General features: G+C 31.3%; 2 protein-coding genes across 2 annotated transcripts; one reads left to right on the forward strand and one right to left on the reverse strand.

Annotated features, from left to right (window-relative positions):
- Positions 1 to 1,052: 1,052 nt before the first annotated feature.
- Positions 1,053 to 14,639, reverse strand: LOTGIDRAFT_198658 (hypothetical protein). Its single transcript, XM_009046648.1, has 22 exons — positions 14,341 to 14,639; positions 13,267 to 13,351; positions 13,009 to 13,113; positions 12,745 to 12,833; positions 12,456 to 12,524; positions 12,024 to 12,158; positions 11,231 to 11,378; positions 10,704 to 10,823; positions 10,354 to 10,449; positions 9,949 to 10,055; positions 9,593 to 9,665; positions 9,067 to 9,242; positions 8,096 to 8,248; positions 7,758 to 7,886; positions 7,232 to 7,381; positions 7,070 to 7,136; positions 6,656 to 6,843; positions 6,309 to 6,417; positions 6,057 to 6,155; positions 5,547 to 5,690; positions 4,798 to 4,895; positions 1,053 to 4,313 (listed from the first exon to the last, which is right to left on the reverse strand). Exons 1-22 carry the CDS (start codon positions 14,395 to 14,397, stop codon positions 4,143 to 4,145), a joined length of 2,568 nt encoding a protein of 855 aa, XP_009044896.1. The 5' UTR covers positions 14,398 to 14,639; the 3' UTR covers positions 1,053 to 4,142.
- Positions 14,640 to 14,705: 66 nt separating this feature from the next.
- On the forward strand, positions 14,706 to 17,137 carry LOTGIDRAFT_223895 (hypothetical protein; the record flags this gene model as incomplete). The annotated part of the gene is made up of 2 exons (XM_009046649.1): positions 14,706 to 15,081; positions 16,637 to 17,137. Exons 1-2 carry the CDS (start codon positions 14,836 to 14,838, stop codon positions 17,135 to 17,137), a joined length of 747 nt encoding a protein of 248 aa, XP_009044897.1. The 5' UTR covers positions 14,706 to 14,835.
- Between the last annotated feature and the right edge of the window lie 6,512 nt (positions 17,138 to 23,649).

Raw genomic sequence — 23,649 nt, forward strand, 5'->3', positions numbered from 1 at the left:
GTCTCTTATTAAAGTGATTGAAATGGAAAAAGTGTCAATAACAATTTTTGTTTATCATGGAAACACATCCTCACCAAACACTGATATCCTTAGAAAAAGAAAAAAAAACATGGCATTGATAAAAAAGATGAAAGTTTATTAACAAAGCACATCATGGCTTTCAATTCATATAAACTTAAAGTTCAGGTAATAAATTTGTAGCTAGTAAAACTCTTAGTAGAAAAAACTCATGACATGCTATACAATAATAATTCACACAGTTGAAATAACAGTTAAATTAGTATGTTCACGAACTGTCGTATATTTCACTTAATTGAACAATTTACATATAACTGAAACAAATAACTGCAAACCACTAAATAGTAAGACAAATTGCATGAAATAATAATTATTTGCACACAAGATTACCTAGAACTAACTTTTATTGCAAAACTCATCTACAGAAAATTCAGATGGCTTGAAAGCCATTTTACTCATTTATGACTTGATACCCAATTTATCCAATATTCATATTGTTCAATTTTATAAGTTGGTCTTTATTGTCATCTGATTGGTTAATCACTAAACTCAATTTAAGATTTAAGTTTATTAACCAATCAGATTACAATGTTTCACACTCCAGTAAGTGAGTTAACTTTACATTTCAAGTTGTCATACATGTGAATTCGAAAGATAGCCTCTTATGTCCAAAGCTAGCTGTCCTGATGAGGATTTTACAACCAAAAAAAAGTGCTGTACAAGCTGAGCTCTAGTGGATGACTATTTTTAGAAATTGTGTGACATAGCCTTTATATTGAAAGCATGAATGATCTGTTTATTTCATGAAATTTAGCATTAATATTTAACTTACAAATCAAAGCCAATCAGTTTATAGAAACAATGATCCAATCTTATTAATTTACATTCTACTAAGTAGATAAGATGTTCCAAATCAAATATTGATAAAGCCACTGTATGATAATAGGTTTAATGCAGGTAGTTCCCCCGCAAGTGTATGAAATTTCAACACGTAACAAACATAACTACTATCTACAATAATGGTGAAGGAGGGGGGGAGGGGGAGAGAAAAAACACATAATTTAACAACAATCCTGAATATAATACAAACAGCACTAAAAAAATATAAACAATTCACTCACTTTATATCAGATGATTTTGATACTTTTTATCATATTCAACTAGCCATATACTTTTTCTACTTTTTACGGTTGTCAAATTTAAAGACAATATACTTTTTCTACTTTTTACGGTTGTCAAATTTAAAGACCATATACTTTTACTTTTTACGGTTGTCAAATATAAAGACCATATACTTTTACTTTTTACGGTTGTCAAATTCAAAGACCATATACTTTCTTTATTTTTTACAGTTGTCAAATCTAAAGACCATATACTTTCTTTATTTTTCACAGTTGTCAAATTTAAAGACCATATACTTTCATTTTTTACAGTTGTCAAATCTTAAGACCATATACTTTCTTTAATTTTTACTGTTGTCAAATTTAAGACCATATATTTTCACTACTTTTTTTCACGGTTGTCAAATTTAATGACCATAAACTTTCTTCATTTTTTACCACTGTCAAATCTAATGAACTTATACTTTCTTTATTTTTCACAGTTGTCAAATTTAATGCTTTTACTTTTTACGTTTGTCAAAGACTATATACTTTCTCTACTTTTTTACGATTTTGAAATTTTAAAGCCATATACTTTCTTTAATTTTAACTATTGTGAGATTTGAAGGGAGGAAAAATACTAGTGTGCAGTCACTAAATTTTCTTTTTTTTTTTCATTTTGCCAGTTTGTATAATAGGTGTTATTATGACCACTTTATGAATAATATTCTTATTTTGAGTTAAAGCTCTATCACAAGTATTAAACTCTTACTTTTGATATCTGTCTATCAAGCCAGATGTTGAAACTGAAATTTTATGCAGAATTTGGCATTATTAATTCGATGTAAATCTGTAACTGCATTCCTTCTTTCTTTTGAGGCTTACAGATTCGAATAAAGACTTGTGACAAGAAAGGGTATTGAACAATTTTGAAAACTACTTCTAGAATCTGCAGGAGAAACTTATTTCATCATAAGCCAATTACCATAATTAGGAATTGGGTCTACTTTCTTTTCTTTTAAGAATGCTACATCTACATCTAAAAATACCACTGACTATATTCAAACTACTTTATCTCTGTATGACACTGCAGTTTTATACCAATCACATTCACTCAAATTATTTATATGAAAAATGCAAGTTGTGACTTTTCAATATGTGGAGATGTGATTGGTTAATATTTTAATATTATACAAATCAGATTCATTGAAATCATTTATATGCAAATTGCAAGTTATGATACATTGGATTCAGTGAAAGTTGTAGTATATCTGATAAGTGAGACCCTATAAAGACCAGAAAATCTAGGTAGTGCTTGATTGATGAGTTCTGAACAGGTTCCTCAATTTGTCTCAATTGCCGGTACGGAAGTGGATATGTCACTTTCAAAATTTTCCCATCTCTTTCTTTCTCTATCATTTTGAATTCTGTCTGCACCTACTATTTTATCGTCACATGTGGAACACGTTCTGAACGTCAGGTTAATTCTGTGAATCTAGAACGTGCAGAACACACCAATCAAGCTACCCCTGTGACAGATGATTAGAATCACAATATTTAACATGTGAAAATGATCAAGTAAATATATATAGATGTATAAATGAGTTTATAATATAAATTGAACTAGAGAGCAATCTATTCACACATATTTATGATATTTAAGTCATTTTAGACCTGTCCTCTGTGACCTCTGACCTTTGACCTTCAGTATCAGACCAATCTTATATGTGATCACCTTCAATGATGTTCAAGCACCATTCACAAAAAATTATTTATTGTCTGGATTTTGACACGGTCTTGATGGAGTAGGTTAATGCTGCTGTTCAAGGAAAATTCCCTCATTGCACAATGTTTGGTGTAACATACAATGCGGATCAATTTGCAGGAAAAAGGGAGGTTAATGCCACTATTTTCATGAATTTGACTAAAATCATTGAGTGATCCAGGATTGACACTTGTTTACGCATTTATGCTTGTAACCATTGAGAACTTTTTCTGACACATCAAATATCAATCCCATACAAGATTGATCATCACTAAAAGGAAAATATCAGAAGTTTGGACAGATCTTTACTGTTCTTGATAATAAAAATAATCTTTGAATATTGTACAATATCTATATACGCATTGCATCATTTTTGGTAACACATATTTCTCCTTAATTATGCTGGAGATGACCCTTTTTGAATTCATTTTTTTTTAAAAGTTGAGGTTGAATTTGACTAAATAATTCACATATCTGTGCTCGTGTTTGTCTAATTTTAGGATTTCTTGAAGATAATTACCCTCTATTACAAAACACCATTCTGAACAAACCAACCATAAACACAATAACGGTTTGAGGAGACAATGAAACTAATTTTCCAAATAAACACTGATTTCATTTCATTACAAAGTCTTCAACATCCATCACATACTTCAAAAACTCTTGCATCTTTAACCAATCAGCTTCGATCTCTTTGTTGTTGTTGTTAAGAGTTGTATTATTTGTTAACATGGCGACTTGAATTTCACTTTATGCGAAGTTGTTGGTGTAAAGATGACAATCCCAATAGATCGCACGCAAACATGAACCCTGGATGAGATCAGTTACCATTTAGCTACGATTAACGGTTCACAATTCAATGCTTCCATCTTTTTACATGGCGCTCGATTGGAGAGTTCTTATAGGTTCCAATTCTGCCACCAATTGACGGTATAAAAGTGTTGAAATCTATTTCCTTTTCCGCCATTTTGAATTCTGTCTACACCTATTTTTTTCTGCACACGTGGAACATGTTCTAAACAAATAATTTTATTGAATGAACGTTCTGTTGATACCATTAATCCTGAACATGCAGAACTCACCAATCGAGCCACCCCTTAGTGTTTCTTTCATTCATTGGTGTTAACTCAAGAGAATAAGGTCAAAAGGTCTTCAGATGTTTCAAGTCAATTGATCATATAACTCTCCACTACACAAAAACACAGTTTATCTGGCACTTTAAATAACATCACTCCAAACATTACGAAGAAATAGTCAAATTAAGAGGCTGAGCCATTAGATAAGGGTTCTGAAGTATTATTGTTGGCAGGGATAATAAACGCTGTTGCATATGGGAAAAGATTGTGGCATTGTGCCTGAAAGTCTGTAGCTTCTTTCTCACACGGTCCGAAATCACCTTTACATAGAGAATCTAAGATATCAATAGACGTCTGAAATATAAAAGTGAACACTTGAGATTTTTTATGAAGTGAGATTGGAATGTAGAAAAGCATCAAAAGTTGTAGAAAGATAAGTGTGAGACATGATAAACTGGTCACTTTTTTATATTGGTATTTCAGAAATCACAAACATCAGAATGCAAATAGAAGCTATAAGTGCTCTTGATACCATTTACACAATGTTAAGCTATTACGAACTTTACTGCACGTTACTCGCATCACAGAAGTTTGTTAATGCAGTGATTTGGTTGGATTGTATGTTTATGAGATTTCTCGATAGAAAGTCTTCTACAATAAGCCATAATGTTTACATTTGTCCAATCAAAACTCTGCATTTCGTGGCTATCGCAATACCTTAACCATGGTGAAGATGTCTTGATACAGACAAGAAAGGAAATCGCTTGTAAAGTCTGCGTAATTTTTATAGAAATATAAACCTGATGTAAATAAATCCTAACTGAAAGAAGTTACATACCGTTCTGGTGACACCCTTGATATTACTAGATACTGAAGTGGCTAATTTGACTGCTAATTCTTTAGTGGAGGGATCAATTAAATACATCATTTGACCACCTAAAATTGATAGAAATATGGTTAGATTCCTTGTGTTTTCTATGGATCTTTAACACTTGTCCACAGGTCAATGGACTATTTTCATCCAATTGAGCCAATAGTGATAAATACATATACATGTATAAGAAATTACTAAGTAGTTTTCTTGAAAAATGATGTTTACAACATGACAGTCTAGTCTGAAGAGTGAAATTCTAGTGCTCATACCTCCAATTGACCCAGCTGTAATTACAAATGATCACCAATGCCAATAGATTTGCGAACGTAAACAAAATGAAAGCAGCATGATGAATATGTACGGTACAGAATTGAGCAAGATTTTCGTTAGAGAATTGAAGACAGGAGAAAATCAAACCTTACTTTGGAATATTTACTTGGAAGGAATGGGTTATCTTTTCAATCTGGCAGCGACAAAGCAGTGTTGCGTTTTGTATACATGACCACATTTCTGTCCTACCGATCTGATGGGTCCGATTTAAATGCCATCAATCTCATTTCCAGGCCCCCCAAAAAAAGTAAAGTGGGCTTAGTTTAAAACGAGTTAATAAGACCATGTCAAAACCCATATTCGTGATACGATGATATCTGTCATAACTGTGCTGCCATCAAATGACATTTAACATTAAAAGTCTTCTCTCCATTCCTACTTACCAGCAAAATAGTGTGGTAGAGATGAACTATTTCTGTCAAGGAATTCTTGATTAATTTTATTAATTGGTTTATTCTCTGTTAATTTATTAACTTCTTGTTCTATCACAGTTTTAACACCACCATCTAAATCTTTTACACCTTTAACTGAAGAAATAATTAAACATATTCAAATATGGTTTTGGAATAGCATGATAATAGAATACATGCTGTACTTGACAGAGTAAATTGAGAGCCATTTGCCATATGACCTTTAACCTACATAGGTTTACATATGAATAATACGTTGGTAAACAAAAGTAAACAGAATAGAAAGTAAAAAAATGTCAGACCGCATTTAAGTGTTTCTTAGATTACAAATCAATCTCAAGGCTATTCACACTGGTGAAAAGTGGTGAAACTGATGAAAACCTCTAGACATATAAGTGCAGTTCAATCTGTTATTATAGAATTATTGGATGATAGTATAAGAACTAATTAGTAGTTAATGTGCTGCTGTATACTGGTACTTACCATGTAGTAAGAATTTGATAAAACAAACATGAAAATGAGGATCATCTTTGTTGAGTTGATAACCTCTTTTAACAGACTGTAACATCAATAATAACTTTCCTACAAATAAATAAAATAATTCATGCTTCTATTTCAAGTTCAAGGCAGAGACATATACAATGTTATACACAGTGGTGGAGCCAAAGGGGATCCTGGAAAAACAGTCAAAACTTATACCAATTTCCATTATAAAAAAAACAAAAAAACTCCTACCTTTTCTAGAATAGATTTCATAAGCTACAACATGTGTACCTATTAAATTTGGATTCAGCAGTTGAAGTGGTTTTAAAAATTTGATAGCACATTCCAGTGGATTATCAGTCTGAAAAATTGAATCAAAAAAAAATTCATGAACTAACGTTTATTGAAGGAGCAGTTACACGAGTGGTACACAAGGAGACAAAGATCTCCATGAGGTCGTTTTCCATCTTGTCGATAATCATAATCATGTGTGGAGCGTGCAAGTAAAAGGAAAATGAATCTGATTGGATGATGACGATCTCTTTAGCTTTAATAACTTGCTTATTTCTTGGAAAAATAGTGGTGTAGGCCCTACTTACTTTAGCTAGTTCTTCTGGAATGAGTTCTTCTTCTTTTGGACCATCAAGATCATTATCCTGAGATTTCTTACTTTGTTGATCTTTCCTCTTCTGTTCCGCTAACTGTTTTTCTCTTTCTTCTTCAGCTTTTCTTTCTTTTTTCTTCTGTTTTCTTTTTAATTTTCTTAACTCAGCAGCAGATAAATTTTCTGCAACGGAAAATATATTGTTGAAAAATGTGAAAAAACTATTTAGTCAATAGAAACAACAACAATCATGCAATGCACTTCATTGAACTTTAGTCTCTATTGTTAAGGGGCACAGAGCAGGATTTTAAGTTTTCAATTAATAACGCGTTTCAGATTCAACATATTACGTCTCTGAAGGAGGGGGATGATCGCTATAGAAACAAAATATAACTTTAGACAAACCTACCTGAATCTAAGTCATTGTTTTGTTCACTTTCTGGTGTCCAAGGATGGTCGTGTAAATGTAAGTAGATCTTAAATAGATTATACAATTATAAATTATACAGTTAATCTAAATTTATTTTCATAATAAATATCATTTTTATCCAAAAATGAATTTAAAACTTACCTCAATGGCTATGTGAGCAGCTTTGACATAAAATGGATGCATTCGTAATTTATCTTCTAACTGTAATAACTCAACATAAGCTCGTAATGTCATTTTTCTCATACAATATGTATGAAAATCAAACTGATCTTCAATGATCTCAGAAAAATGCTGAAAGATATCAGAACAGAGAAATCAATAACAAATTGTGCCACCCTAAAAATTACACAATCTCTGTCCAGGTAATGAGGGTGTGAGCCAAGTCGAATTTAAAAATTCTCAAAAACTTGACATGCATTTATTTTTGTACTGTGCACAGGCCACTAATGTGACTCATGTGTGAACCCTTTTTTGAAAAGTTAACCCCTACTTCGAAAACTAGGTGTCCTGATGAGTATTTTGTATCCAAAACATGTGTCAGCTGCATGAAATGAGCTAACATGGAATGAAAGTTTACATCCTATACAACATGAGTGACCTCTGATCAATTTACATATTCATATTTTCATTCAAATTTTCTACCAAATAAAAAATATAATAAACTCACCCTGTCTATCTCATGACATTTTTTCAAAGCTTCACCCCATTTTCCTAATCTTTGATATGATGAGGCACATTCTGTTTGAAACCACATACACTGCATTTCATTGAGATTTTCCATAGCAGAAACACCCTCCTGTAAAACAAAATAAAATAAGAGAGTAATGACAGGTCAGGGATGGGGGGAGGGGAACACCATTTTCATTTCAAAGTATTGAAGTATAAATATTAAAAAAATACAAGGCTGGTTTACTGTCAATTTGACTGCTCTTGTAAATGTTTTGCATCATTGCTTAATCTCTCTATGTGCAGTTGAGAACATAAGTTTATAGAAACGACACTTACTCTGGTAAATTTGGAAGACATATCAGCTGCTTCTTGTATTAGATTAGCTTTTAACATATATTTAGCACATTTAGAATTAATATATCTATCAGCTGTATCTAATGACTGGGCTTCATCCATTAATCTTACTGATTCTTCTATATCACCAGCATGCTACAAAATAATAGACATCTTATCAAGCTATACGCCAATTTTTTATAGTCTTAAAGGGATAGATTTCGCCATTTTGGGGGGTTGATTTGGGTCTGGAATATAATATGTAAATAGTATTCAGAAGTAATTCTGAACAATTTTTGATTTGAAGGCTTCAATTTCGACCATGAGCTATGAACACTATTACTGATTAGCTTAACTAAAAAATCCCATTTCTGACGGTTGGCAAATCTGTCCCTTTAAATAAATGGATATTTCAGGTGTAAGACTTCTACATAGAAGGGGCAACAGTTGTGTAATTATTTGATGTATCAATTGTTTTTCCTCTAAGTGTATCACTTTTAAGAATTAAAAATTTGACATATGATTCAGTTGCGATTCTGAAGGCACAAAGGAAGGTTAAAACTTGTCATTTTCAGATTATTTACACATACATCAATAGTATAGAAAGCAAGTGTGATAATAACATGCTGGAAGTGATGAGCAGCTGTTACCTTTTATTGAATTGCAGAAGAACTAGGTGTCATATTTTAATTTATACCTAACAAGTGCTATGAATAGCAAAAGTTATGTTCTATTCAAGCAAATGCATAAACCAATATGTCAAATTAAGAAAAACAAACAAACGATTGTAAAGAGGTTTTCTCAATTTTTTTATGTGTATTGGGGACACTGATAGCATCAATTTTCAGTTTGACGTCTGTAGTTCCTGTAATTCCCCTAAAACTAAGTGTTTGATGATGTCACTAATCGGGAAAGGCTTCAAGTGATAAAACATATTTATAGTCCTATAAATAATCCTAGACATAAATACCTACCTTAAATATTTTAGCCTTTAATACATATAACTCAATAAGTAATGGTGTATGTTCTATAGCTAAATCTATATGTTGTAAAGCTAATCTAGTTTGGCCTATATAATCATAATGTTGAGCTAGATAATAATATGTCCATAATAAGGCAGTAGCTGGTTCTTTTTCTTCACTAGTATCACCTGGAAAATATAAACCATACACACCATTTTAAAGAGGGACAGACTGTAGCACAGTGGGTTAGAGCATTGAAATCTTCACATGATGTCATATGATTGATTACCATCAAAATGGCAGTTGTAAGTTGTATCTTTGTTGCTTATGAAGACAGGATCCTTGTGAAGCCTAGTTTCTTAGAATTATAGGGATTCAATAAAGGTTTGTAGACTATGTATGAAAATTACCAATGAAGTCTTGCAATAGTAATATGATCTGGTCAAGTTTTTGTGCTAAGTCACCCTTACATCTTATATACCAAAATCATTATCCTTCCATTTTAAATCTTAATTCTAAATCAAAAATATCTACTTACAGTTTGCTTCAAAATAATCAGAATCTTTTAAATTTTTAACATAACCTAATATCAATTCCTCTATAATTTTCACCTAATAAAATAACATATAATATAGTCTACTTTCATATAGTACAAATTGTTTAAACAATTAGGGCTCAATTTAACATAAATCAACAACAAAAAATGTAGATTCATTGTTGATTATAAATAAGTCTGTAAAATATTTTCAAGAAAGGTTAAAACAAGTGTCTAATCCCATACTGGTATCAAACCTCACTGATTTTATTCTATGCTTGATGAGCCTCCATCTTCCAAACTCAATCTGGCTTTGTCCACATAGCCAAACAGGATAACCTATTATAACCATATATTACCTTTTCTGCTTGATTATAAAGAGGTCTCATGATTACAAATAATGGAGGTACACCTTTTCTTATAGAGGTCTTTAAAAATACATCAGCTACACTTCGAAACTTTTCACCTACAACATATAATAATACCCAATAATAAATACCTAACCACAAAATTTTGAATCATGAATTTCCAGTTTGCTTTGTTTTATCAGTCACTATATATTAGACAGGTAGGTAGATGATGACTAGTTAACGTTCGCTTCCAGCAGATGCTGATGTCATGAAATATAAATTAGTGAAACAGTAATCAGACTAATATATAATACTAAATATTTTGTTCTATATATTTAATCAATCAAACTAAAGAAAACTGCGTCATCTGCAACCTACAGAAACGATTGTATTAAACGAGGTCATGTGACTAACCTGTAGTGAAAGTTAACGGCAGCCATTTTGGTGTAGTAGCTCTGGGAAATTTACTTTCCTTTTCACAGTATAACTTACACCTTTCTTCTGAACAGGCTGTAATAAATAAGTAGAAATTATGACATAAAAAAAATCATCAAACCAGATACTGTAAGCACCATATTGGAATGATAAAGATGGGCAACACCTTGCTGTTAGCAAAGAAAACACTCTAAATAACCCATTCCAAATATTCTGGTTTTAAAGACATGGCATTAACTTCAATAATGTAAAATTAGACAACCCTAAAAATCTTTCCCAAATTATGGACAGATTGAACAATACTAGATGCATATCCTAGCAATACTTACATATTTGTGCAGCATCCTCAAATTGTCTATAATATGCCCAGTTTTCAGGATTTCTATCAATAAGGTTATTAGCTATTTTCTTAGCTTCTTCTTGTCTATTTAATTTCAATAGTAATTCAACTGAAATATACAGAGTAAAAATCAAACGCCATGCCATCTACCCTGCAGTATCATATTGTAACTGTATCGATTTCTGCAAAAAACTGTTAGACTACAATCATTTGTCCACTTTCATGTCAAATTCTCTTTCCGCATTCAAATGACACTTCTTTCATTGATGAATTTAAGAGTTCAGAAGAATAAGTGTATGATGATGTCATTAATCGCAAAATTTGCTTTATCATATAAAGCCCTTCGCGACAAGTGACATCAAACATTTAGTTTTTGTTGAATTGCAGGAACCACAGACGTCTGATTGAAAATTGGAATGATCTAAATTGATGCTAATTTTATAATACCTCTTTCCAATCCCTTTATCACAATCTAAGAGCAACATGCATTCGTTCCATATTAGGCAATCCACCTACCTTTAATTTCATTGACTGATAATCTATCTAATAAATATTCATTATATTCATTTAAAAAATCTAAAGCTTCTTGATACAAGCCTGCTTCTCTCATAACTAGGTTTTCATATAATAATAATTCACTATGTTCATAATCATATTGCTTAACCTACAATATACAATTATAACAAACAATATTATACAATAATAATTAAAAATATTCACAATAACATAATATACAAATAGTTACCAATAAAAGTGGTTCATTGATTTAATAAAACTGTAATAAATATCAAATAATGTTAGACTTCAAAATGAACATCTGTGTACGTAAAAGAGCTAAATTTCAGACTAAACATCCAATGTTTGATTCATGTAGAATTTCTATTCTCAAGGTTGTTTGTAATATTCTCTGACAATTTCTTGCTTCAGTTTTCCTTTCAAAGTTACAACCCATGTTTTTTCAGTTTTGTCATACAGCTATGAGTACATACAATTGAATCTTAGAGGGATTGTAGAGGTTTTCTAAACTTTTCATGTGTATCAGGGACACTGATTGTAGTGATAGCATCAATTTGCACCATTCCAATTTTCATTCCACTAAACCTAATGCGTTTTATGATGTCACTAGTGCGGAACTGCATAGATATCAATAGTAACTTCCTGTAGTTCCCCTCTAGTGACGTCATCAAATGTGTTAGTTTTAGTGGAATTGCAAGAACCACAGACGTGCAAATTGAAGCTGACACTGATACACATAAAAAATTTAGAAAACCTCTTTAAGATATTGTTTGTAAAAGAGTATATTACTTACTGATTGTGTTTTTCTAAATTCATCTAAAACTCTAATAGCCATAGTATAATCCTTTAATAAATGATATGCCATAGCAAAACCAATCCATGAAACACGTTGACCAGGACGTAATACTAATAACTGATACCTTGTATCCTACAAATATATTAATAACTTGCAATTCACATAAAATAAATAGTTTAAAAATGTCATACGATTTTACTTCCTGATGGCTGTTTTCCTTAAGCTGATTGATAACAATCCAAATAATCATTACTGATGGACCAATTCAGATGAATTCATTCAATGCTAAAGATAAGAAAATTTTCAACCCATTCTTGAACGTCTGTTTAAGTTCAAGATATGAATTACTTGACAAAAATGAAACATCTGCAACCACAACCATATCTGCAATTGTGCAATTTCTTCCAATACAAGGAACATAAAACTAACCTTATACCCTTCTAAATCTCTCATTTGTATTTGTAACAAAGATAAATCTCGTAAAATTTGTAAATTGTCCTGAAATAAACATTCATTCAGATTAAAGATTGGTTAAATAACTAGCAAACTACTACTTGTAAGACTATGTGTAAAGTTTGTCTCAATCAAATATTTCCAAAAAGACATCAAATGCTTTCGATGATTTAATGGAATTATCTTCAAAATGATATTTGTGACTGAAGATAAATAGCTAGATTGTTGTATAAATCATTTCAAAGTATGTTTTATTGAAGCTTACCTTGTCCCATTTGAGAGCATGTCTATAACATTTGATAGCTTCTTCATATTTACGATCAGATCGTTGTAATAATCCATACACATGCCAACCTGATTCTTAGTTAAGGAAATCTTATTTAAGTTGTTATAAATGATCTTTTTTATATATTTGAAAATACCAATTAGTTTATTTCTCAGGGCCAAAACTTTTGTTCATCAATGATATTTACAGATAATTTGTAACATCCAGTGTTTATAGCACTAACTATGAATATATAAAGGATACAGACATGACTCTTGAGATCATTACGTAATCCTCTTCTAACATAATCATAGGCTTCTTCTTTCCTTCCTAGACAATTTAACGTCAACCCTTTCATAGCCAAAGTTTCTACAAATACAACATAACTAAATTGAAAACATTTGAATGACTAAATTTGTTTAAGTCTACTGATCAATGATCACACCTGAATTTCTCAGAACATTCTTGACCACAATGCTTGAAAAAGTTCAGAAAACTATTGCTGTCACCATTAATACTCACCTCCATGTTCTGCAAACTTGACATTTGTCAAAATTTGTTTGGCAAACTTGAGTCCACTTTTGTATTGCTTCTGTTCGTAACATTTCTAGAAAAAAAGTCAAAAAAATTAATATAGAAAAAAAATTAATATTATGTAAGCTTAAGCTTACACAAGCTCTTTTATTTTAAGTTGATATAGAAGCTTAATCTTCAAGCTTATGGATAACAATCTGTATAGTAAACTCTGTTTGACCTTGTTCTTATAATCTATGATAAACATATTAACCATGTAACATGACATAGATTTATTCTTTTTATTAAGTAACACTTAACAACAAAAATACTACTTTTTCAAAAGATGAAAGAATTTTTCTTATAGATCTACATATTTCTCTAAATCAAGGATTTTCAACCTTTTTCTTTCCATCATCCCTTTGGGGATCCTTGATTGACTGCATACCCTTTATTATACTATTACATAATTCTCTCAGGTTTATCCTGCAATCATTTTCATGGCATGATATGAATGAATGAATGGACGAATAGAGAGACTTAAATCATAATTGTCAAAATATCTTATGCATGACTAGAAAGAGATTCATTACCTCCAAAAATAAAATGAGCTTTATAAGAAGTCCTTAAAATAAAAGGATAATTTTGAAATTGACATTACATTTACATATCATGACATGTTTAATGTTTCATCTAAATCGAAGAACTTAGATTGTAAAATATATGAGGTAGTTATTGAATGTTTTGAATTTTTCATTTAAATATTGACTACTGACATTCGCTTTTAGTTTGTAGGTGTGACAGTTGAGTTTGTGTAAGATTATCATGATCAAACTCAAAGGTGAAAAATGTCTAAAGTTATCTGTCAGATTCAGTGGCACATAATTGCTATTCAGAAGATGTATTACTTCTCGTTTGAAATGCAAATTGACAGAAAGTTATCATTACCGTTACCAATCCAATGTAGCCTATAGGCATACAGCCAGAACATGACAAGCATAATATTAATATTCTCCTTCAATTTTCAAGTCGAAGCAGAGGACGCTGTGGACGAGCAATTTTCAGGTAAACCAATAAACTTACCAAAATTCTCTTAAAGAGGGCATTTTCCTTAGGGGGTAGGGGATTGATTGAAGGCATATCTGTAGCTATAAAAAGAATTGACGTCTAAACAATTGTGGAAAACGAATGAAAAAACTAGCACCTCGTGGTGCAAATTCCGATATGGCGGACCTTCAACTTCCGTGAAGTCACGCACTCCAAACAAAATAATAATAATAATGATAATAAAAAGTACCAATACAATTTTGTAACTAGGAATTAAATTGGGACTTTTTAAACAAAATTTTAAGAGTATGAAATAAATTCCAAGTGGCTAAAAATCATCATAGCAATGTCTCGGATTATTTTATTCCCGAAATGCAACAAATGTGTGACGTAAGAATCCAAGATGGCATCCTCCAGTGACTTGTTTAGAAATTAATAAATTTTTAATTTATTCATCAGTTCCATATTTAGATTTATAGCACATAGTTGTAACCTCTGACAACAGACACAATTCTTTCTAACGAGGAAAGGATGGCTTCATTTCAGTCGTTTGAGCCGCCACCAAGGGAGGTGAAACCATCGTCGGGAGCTGTCAAAATAGTGGAAAAGCAGGCACAAAGAAGAATCTTTAAAATCATAGTGATTGGCGATTCTAATGTGGGCAAAACATGTTTGACTTATCGATTTTGTAGTGGTAAATTTCCTGACAAAACAGAAGCTACCATTGGTGTTGATTTTAGGGAGAAAAGTATTGATGTTGACGGGGAGCACATTAAGGTAATGTAGCCTTGCAGTTGCACTTGCCTAAAAAATAAAAGAAATAAGTTAAATAAGCTGACTAGCTCTTCCCTTGACCACTAACATTTTTGGCCCTCTTTTAGAGTAGTTTCTCAAAGAGTAGTTTTCCCCCCCTTCCCTTTCCAAACCAGTTGCTTTCTGTTTTGCAAAGATGCCAAGCAATGATGTGCATTCATGTCTTGAATTTGTACTGTTTGAAATGCTGATATTGGTTTCAATTGATGTCACACTCTTAGCTTATAAAAAAAAAAGTACCAATTATTCCATTATTTAGTTTGAACTTATATACAGTTTTGCTAAATATGTCATTAGGCTAACATAATACTTAATTTGCAAATCTAAGCTTACCATTAATGTTCAGCGAGTCACGCATATTGAGATAAATTATGATATTACATCTTATGTAACTTTTCTAATGTAATTATCATTTTCTAACCAATTTAAGTAACAGTCAAACAGCTATCAAATATTGCTACTAAACTTAATTGATCTATTTAGGTTGGTGATGAAAATCAATGAACCATGAAAGTTGTTTAAAGTTTTTAATCTGCAGTGATATGACACAACTATTTTTTCTATTAACATTTGAACAATATAGTTTTCTCTTGTGAAAAATAAGCACAATAATTGACAAATTTCACATTTCTGTCCTTGGAATTAACTGACTATTGTTTCTTGTTGCTATTCATATGGAATTATCTAGTTTACTCACAGAATTTCTGAACTTATGCCCTTTAAACGGACCAATAGAAATTAATGACAGTAATAATGAGATCACTGATATTCTATAGGGACTATTATTCAATATGCACAATTCTCATTAGTCATTACTATGTATGATATATATACAATGATAGTACCTGTATGATATACTGGTAATACAATTCATGTTATTTTAATTAACACAATATTGATTTATGTTATCAATCATGATATTGGTCCAACTGCAATAGTCTGATGTAAATAAAGATACATTATTATAATTTCAATTATGTTTACAGAGCCATTTAAAATTGCTGTAAGCTTACTAAAGCAAACTTTATCATTTGACTTTGATGGACAGTTGCGCCATTTTGGGGGGTTGATTTTAATCTTGAATATGTGTAAATAGTCTTCAAAAGTACTAGAAATGTATGAAAATCACATAATTCCTTTAAAAATACTTCAAACTAGGGATTTTACTCACTATTTCTATATATGTCTTTTCTTAAATTGACAAGTCATCATTTTAACATTCAATCGCGGATAATGCTGGACACACATGGATTTGAAGGCTCAAATTTCGACTGTGAGCTTTGAACACTATAACTGATAGCCTTAGCTAAAAAAAATCCTGTTTCTGAGACTTAAGTATGATTGTTAAAAAATGGCCTGTAATTTCGAGAAAAAAATGACAAAACCCAACAATTTACCATACATTTGTCAATGGGTCTCAAGCATTGCTCTTCAAATAAATGTTTGGTCTTAAGAGAAATGGCGTATCCTTTTGGTTGAAAAAAAAATCTAAACTTCTGATTGCATATTTATTTTGCAGCTACAACTGTGGGATACTGCTGGTCAAGAGAGATTTAGAAAAAGTATGGTACAGCATTATTATAGAAATGTTCACGCAGTGGTTTTTGTATTTGATGTAACCAAAATGAGTTCGTTTGAAGATATGCCTCAGTGGATAGAAGAATGTGATCGGCATAATTTAAACAAACAACTTCCTAGAATATTAGTTGGTAACAAGTGTGATGTGAAAGACAAAATAGCAGTGAACACAAATTTGGCACAAAAATTTGCTGACAGTCATAACATGCCATTGTTTGAAACTTCAGCTAAGGATGACGAAAAGGCCAATCACGTGGATGCCATTTTCATGACTTTGGCACACAAACTGAAAAATGCGAAACCCATGATGTCACCACATTTAGCCAGATTCACGCCAGGAGAGAGACCAGAAGTGATAAATGTAAGAGGAAGTCCACATCATCGTGGTTTGCAGACGGCGAATCCTCAATCATCAGAAAACAAGGATAATTGTGCCTGCTGAAGACAGTAGATTTTTAACTGACATCTTTACTTTCTATTGGGGTGGATGGGTTTGATGTATTTTGACTATTTTCATTGGAGAAGAACCCTTCCCCTTTTTCTTTCACATACCAAATACTTTCTGTTCTGATGAAGCATTATATCTTTTACAAATGGTGGGGAATTGGATAAATGCATAGCAAGCAAATTACTGTGAAAGCTTTTTTTTAAGTATTCATTTGTTAAGGTCACTGTTAGAAATTGTGTGTTATATAAAGAACCATTTTTTTTTTCTTTCCTTGTATCAATCATGTCTGCTACTGTCTTTGAGATATTTTGAGAAAAAAATTTCCTTTCTATGTGTATATAACTAATGAGATTTGGGATTTAAGAGTAGCTGGACAGGGTACAAAAAATAGAGAGATTTCGAAGGTTTTCTAGCCTATATGTCGATAGTTAAAGGTAATTTTTGCACCAATTCTATTTACTGCCTAATGGTTGATACTAATTCATCTGAAAAGGATTTGTAATAATAATATTATGTCATGGTTATGTTTTTCTAGAACTATGGGTATGACTGTTGACGGACATCTGGTGAGATTTTTGAATGGTAAAAATACAACTGGGTATTGAGATTGAGATCAATTATCGATAGCAGACTAATATCAATAAGCGATTATTAATCGAAATATTTTAATTGAGAAACCCTGTAAATACTGGATTCAAAACATGCCAAAATTCTCAATTTCATTTTCATGGGTTATTTGTGTGTCAAAGAAGTATATTTTTGCTTTGATCGGTTATTAGTTTATTGTGGGTAAGTTAGGTGCTGAAGGGAAACTATGTAGAAGAGATTACTACCAGCAAACAGGTACAGTGGAGAAAACTTTGACATATAATCGATTATGAAATTTGATAATGATAATCAATATTATGAATTTGTGGCGACGATAAAAGGTTATTTTGATTATTTTACATAGTCCTAGATATAAATAAAAGTTTGAAGTGTCCCCAATACATCATTTAACTAATAGGTCTTGAATCTCTTCATATCTTAGTCTGTGTCAGTATCTGATATCTAAATGAATATCCAAATAGAGTGCAATATATAATTTACACTTTTAATGTGTAAGCTTATTGGGGACAGTGATAGCATCAACTTGCACCTTTTCAATTTTTAGTTGGTTCTTGCCATTACAATAATTGCTAGCATTTTCTGAAGTCACTATGCAAAAGCTGCTAACGATATCTTTACAATAGGGACATCATGAAATACTTATACATTGCTAGAAGCACAGATGTCTGTTTGAAAAATGGAAGGGTGCAAATTGATGCTATCAGTGTCTCCAATATTCATAAAAAGCTTATATATCCTCTTTACAATCTCTTTAAGGACAAATTTGACCCTTACACTCAATAGTAGATAGTAGTAGACATAATCCCTTTATTTTGACCTTTATAGTGTTCACAGGTCAACTTGCCTTATTCATATTACATTATTGTGCAATTATTTTAAGGGAGTGTCATGGTTGTAATCTTTATATTGAAATCTTGTTAACAATGAATGTTAAATAGCTGTTTGATAACTGATAATAATGATCTACTAGCAAGTTACTAGCAAGTTGGTAAATTGCATTTGACTGGTTTTTGAAAATCAAGACATTTCCTTTGATAATTTTAAAAAGAAATCTCCCAAATTTTGACCAAAAATTTTATGTCAAAAAATATATTTCAAAATGATACGTGCCATGTGACCATGACTTTCCAATTAAAATTTTTTTACCGCACATAGATAAATGGAAGTGTTGGCAAAATATCGAATAAGAACCTTGACCAGTTCACTGTGAAATATTCACTGTGTTAGAATATTCACTGTGTTAGAATATTCACTGTGTTAAAATATTCACTGTGTTGAAATATTCACTGTGTCAAAATAATCAGTAAAATAAATTTGATTAAGGAAGGAAGTCAGGCAGTAGAAATATCTATTTTTGAGTATTTAGTCGTATTGCTGAATTATGTATATATAATTGTATAGACCTGGCTGTGTGATATAAGCTTATTGTATGTAATATCAATATATTGTTATCTGTCTCATTTTATTATTGTGATACTCGAATTGTGGCTTTATTTACAAATAGTCTTGTCTAATCTAAGTAAAATACAACTCTAGATATATTTATCAATTATTTAAGTTAGGGTGGGGTCAATTCAAATGCTATGATTAGAAATATGTATATCAAAGTCTGAAAGGGAGTTATAAAGAAAATGATTAGAAAACACAAAATTGCTCTTCCCGTGTTTAAAAAAACAAAACAGATTTTGTTCAATGGGAAAAAGAAATATTCTTCAGTGCTGGTTATTTTAAAAGATTTTGGAGCCCAAATCGGAAATTGAAATGATATATCTAGTGCTGTATTTTGATTAGATTGTATTTTGCCTTTGTGATAGATATTATATTTTCTCTCCTGCATGCTTACAAGTGAAGTGCAATGCATCAATTGCCAGGAATGTCTGGAATTCCTTATAAAAACACAAATGTTGTGGGGTTTTTTAAGGAACTTCTGATAAAGGATATTTGGATGATGTGTTGAGAATTTGCACATGTCCCTTCATCCATTTCAAAGCACCTTACAATAAGCAACTACTGGTTTTGCAGATAAACCTGTTCCTATCCAGCTTGGAATAACAAAACCAGAATATTTATTATAGTTTAAAGGATTCTCTGAATTGATTTCATGTTGATAAACCCTGTTGCAGATTGGCATCAAGTGTTCAAGATGAGTGACCCTAGTTTTCATTGATAATATTTTAATCAACATGATATCTTGGTCAATTGAATGTCAAATGCAAAAACAACATTTCTCTGACCCAAAAATATTCAAAATGGCTTATTCAACTTTCCTATATTGTACACTACATAGTGTTGCCATTTCACATTAGCCTAATAAGGAGTAGAAACAAGAATTCTAAATAGGAGATAAATTACATATCTAGTCTCTATTTATTAGAACACAGTGATATAGAAATTCTTTATTAGATAATCAAGTCTATGTTTGTTAAGTTTATTATTAGTATTATGTTATATTGAGTTTATTCTGTTTTGATTTAGAAAGTTTATTTCATAGTAATAGCTGTTTGGAAGATGCAAATAAACACGGTACAGTGTGGGATTATTGATAACCCGAATACAAGATATGAGTCCAGACACGATTGGCTCATTCTGTTATCTATTGTATTATCAATCTTACACCCTACACCATACTTCATCTATTCTTATTTTTTCCCATTCCTCACAATGTCAAATTATCACGACCCTCTGTTTATACCTTGACTCCAATAGCCACCTTTCTTATATAACTGAAGTTTGTAAATGCAACGATTTGATTGAATTGTACCCAATGTATACATCCAATCAAAGCTTTCGATAGAAAGACTGTAAACATTATGGCTCAGTGTTAACAGAAATTTTGTCAAAGCCTCTGATTGGCTGTATTCACTAATGTAGAATCCAATCAAATCTCTGCATTTACAAACCTCAGTGATACAAGAAAGGGGCCATTTGAGTCAAGGTTTAAGCCGAAGATCGTAATAGCTTGACATGGTGAAGATGATCTTTCCCCTGTCTTGTTATATTATCTTAGTTTGTAATCCTCAGTATTTCAAATCAGTCCCTCTTTTGGAGGGTACCATTTCCAAAGTGTAGCAAATGTTTAAGTCCATAAGAAATAGGTTAGTATTTATAAATAGAGATTGGCCGTGGTTTGTGTATCACATGATGCACATCTTTAACAGTCGTTAGAGTGGTTTGTCCCATAGAGTTATATATAGAAATATATATAACTCTATGGTTTGTCCTACCAATTGTCCTACTCAAGCCATACATGTGTTCTATTTTTAGCATATCACAACTAAGTTGATTTCTCCTATTGGTAACTGTCTTCCATCGAATTATTTTGATTGCAGGATAACTATTCTCTTATATAATTGGGTGCCTATTTATTTACATTATCTACATAATATGTAAATATTATATGTCAATATTTCTGTGTTATTTGTCTCTTGTATTTGATGTTTCTTGTGCATTCTCTTTGATACACCCTCTTTTAGTATGCTTTATAAATTGTGCCAGTCTTCTAAGTGGGGAATTGAAAAATTGAGGTTGGAGGGGCTTGAACATCATTGCCAAAATATTCTCAGTTTTACTCACACGTCTTTAAAAATTGAAAAAATATGGTATAGAAACTTGATCCAAACTCTACTACTATTTAAAGGGACAGGTGTGCCATTTTGAGGGGTTGATTTTACTCTTGAATTTTTGTAAATAGTCTTCAGAAGTACTAGAAATGTACGTAATTCCTTTATTAATGTTTTAAACTAGGCATTTTACTCACTATTTCTATATATCACAGAGTATCTTAAATTGACAAGTCGTCATGTTACGCTGATAATTCTGGACACACATGGATTTGAAGGCTCAAATTTCTACGGTGAGCTGTGAACTAAAAAATTCCAGTCTCTGAGACTAAAGTATGATTAGTCAAAAAATGGCAACTGTCCCTTTAAGCACTTGATCTTTTTTGGTCTTGTATGTGAATCACTTGACAATATCTATCTTGTAGATCTCATAGTCTATAATAATGAAGTGGACTGTTTGGACCAACATTTTTGATTTTTTTTTTCTCAAGATTCAGTCATGTGGAGCTCTCAAAGGTTGTAATTTTGTTATTTTATTTTACCCTCTGAAGATTTTTAAGACTTTATTTTCAGTTGTTATTCAGTATTATGAAGGGTGTCCAACAAGTGATTATTGCTAGTCACAATCACGAGGAGGGCCATATCTGATGATATGGTTTGGAATGAATTTAATGTTATTTTTCTTTAAAGATGCTATGTTATTTATATATACATTATCAATCTGATTGAAATGGAAGATTTTTATGTTTTGTTCCAGGTTTTTTCTTCTATTTCTATCAAATGTAGTCACTGAAAAAAAGAAGACAAAACAAAACCTCTATATTTGCATTTGAACCAGATTGTATTATTATTTGTCATATTTTTCATGATATTGTGATGTATATTTATTTATTGTCTTCAAAGAATAAACATCTATTATCTCAATCTTCTTGTTCATTTCATTTTTTCTGCGTTTAATTTCAGCAAAGATATCTGTGCACATTTTGGTACGATAGTAACTTTTAGTATTTACTATTTAATCTACCTCAAATTAAAGGCCATGCTTCGCAATTTGGGTTTTGAATATATATGAAAATGATCTTCAGAAGTACTGGAACTGCACGAAGGGCATAATCCCTTCAAATTGGACATTTTTTTTCTAAATATGGTGTAGCATCAAGAAAAGACGAGTCATTGTAACTTTCAAAAGCGGATGATTCTGGACACATATGGATTTGAAGGCTCAAATTTCAATGGTGAGCTGTGAACACTATTACTGATAAGCTCAGCTAAAAAAATTGCAAATTTCTGAGACTAACGTACAATTGGTCAAACATGTCCCTTTGAGCAGGAATATTTGTTTTTAAATCAAGCCAAGATGTACATAAACATCTATGCTCATATACAAATATATCACTTTTACAACATATAAAATAAGAAGATAAATTCAGTTTTAAAGTTTATTTAATTCAGTAACATACTGAATTTCAAAATGGATCATAAATTAACATAACATTAGCCCATATATTCTTGGCAAGTTCTTATTCTGGACACAGTATCTTGTGCCTTACAAAGACATACAAAATTTGCAATACTAATAATAATTAAGCACTTCTGTTTGCTTTATAAATAATTAATCCAACATTAATAAGTCTTAGTTATTAATTAATTCATGCAGCATGGCATATAAAAATTTTTGGCTTTTTTTTTTTAAAGCAAATTTAGCTTAGCTAATTAATTCTATTTTAACTTATACATTGTATTCAGTTTAAGGCCTCCAATTTTCATTTTTCTCAATGCATATTTTTACAATGAAAATGCAAATTATATACAAAATAATTACAATATATATATACAAATTAAAACAAGTATCCAAATTGGCACTGGTCATTCAACAGAAAAAATGAAAACATTTCTGCACAGAGATGTCCCTAAATACAAACATAAGCAGTCTAAATCTATATGCATTGTGCTTTAACAATCACGACTCACGAAGTACTTCAAAATACATTGGTTCATTTATGTCAATGTAAAGTTATAACCCCTGAACAAGCATTATATAAATAACTGTGTCACAACTGACTATAATGTGGAACCTTTTGTCTAAATGTAATGAATAAGGCATTAAGGTACTCCATTGCACTAGTATTAACTGCAAAGCTGTCAATATTTACAACTGAGTCCTAGTATGCATCCTTAAACAACTATTTCAAAACTACAATAATGATGATCATTTTCTTGACAAATTGTCAGCGATTTCTGTTTATTTCTGTTTACACACGGACAAAGCAATGACTGATCTAAGCTGTGACGAGAGATCATATTATAGTGAGCATTATGTAGTCAAGAACAGACAAC

The sequence above is a fragment of the Lottia gigantea genome (genome assembly GCF_000327385.1).
Source record: "Lottia gigantea unplaced genomic scaffold LOTGIsca_104, whole genome shotgun sequence".
NCBI lineage: Eukaryota > Metazoa > Mollusca > Gastropoda > Lottiidae > Lottia > Lottia gigantea.

Bases quoted from the DNA above. Each gene is read 5' to 3' on its own strand.
- LOTGIDRAFT_198658 (XM_009046648.1), bottom strand. From the start codon at position 14,397: ATGCCTTCAATCAATCCCCTACCCCCTAAGGAAAATGCCCTCTTTAAG. The intron at 7,887-8,095 runs GTAAGTGTCGTT...TTTGTTTTACAG, and splicing joins TGTCTTCCAAATTTACCAGA to GAGGGTGTTTCTGCTATGGA. The intron at 5,691-6,056 runs GTAAGTACCAGT...TTATTTCTTCAG, and splicing joins TATCAAATTCTTACTACATG to TTAAAGGTGTAAAAGATTTA.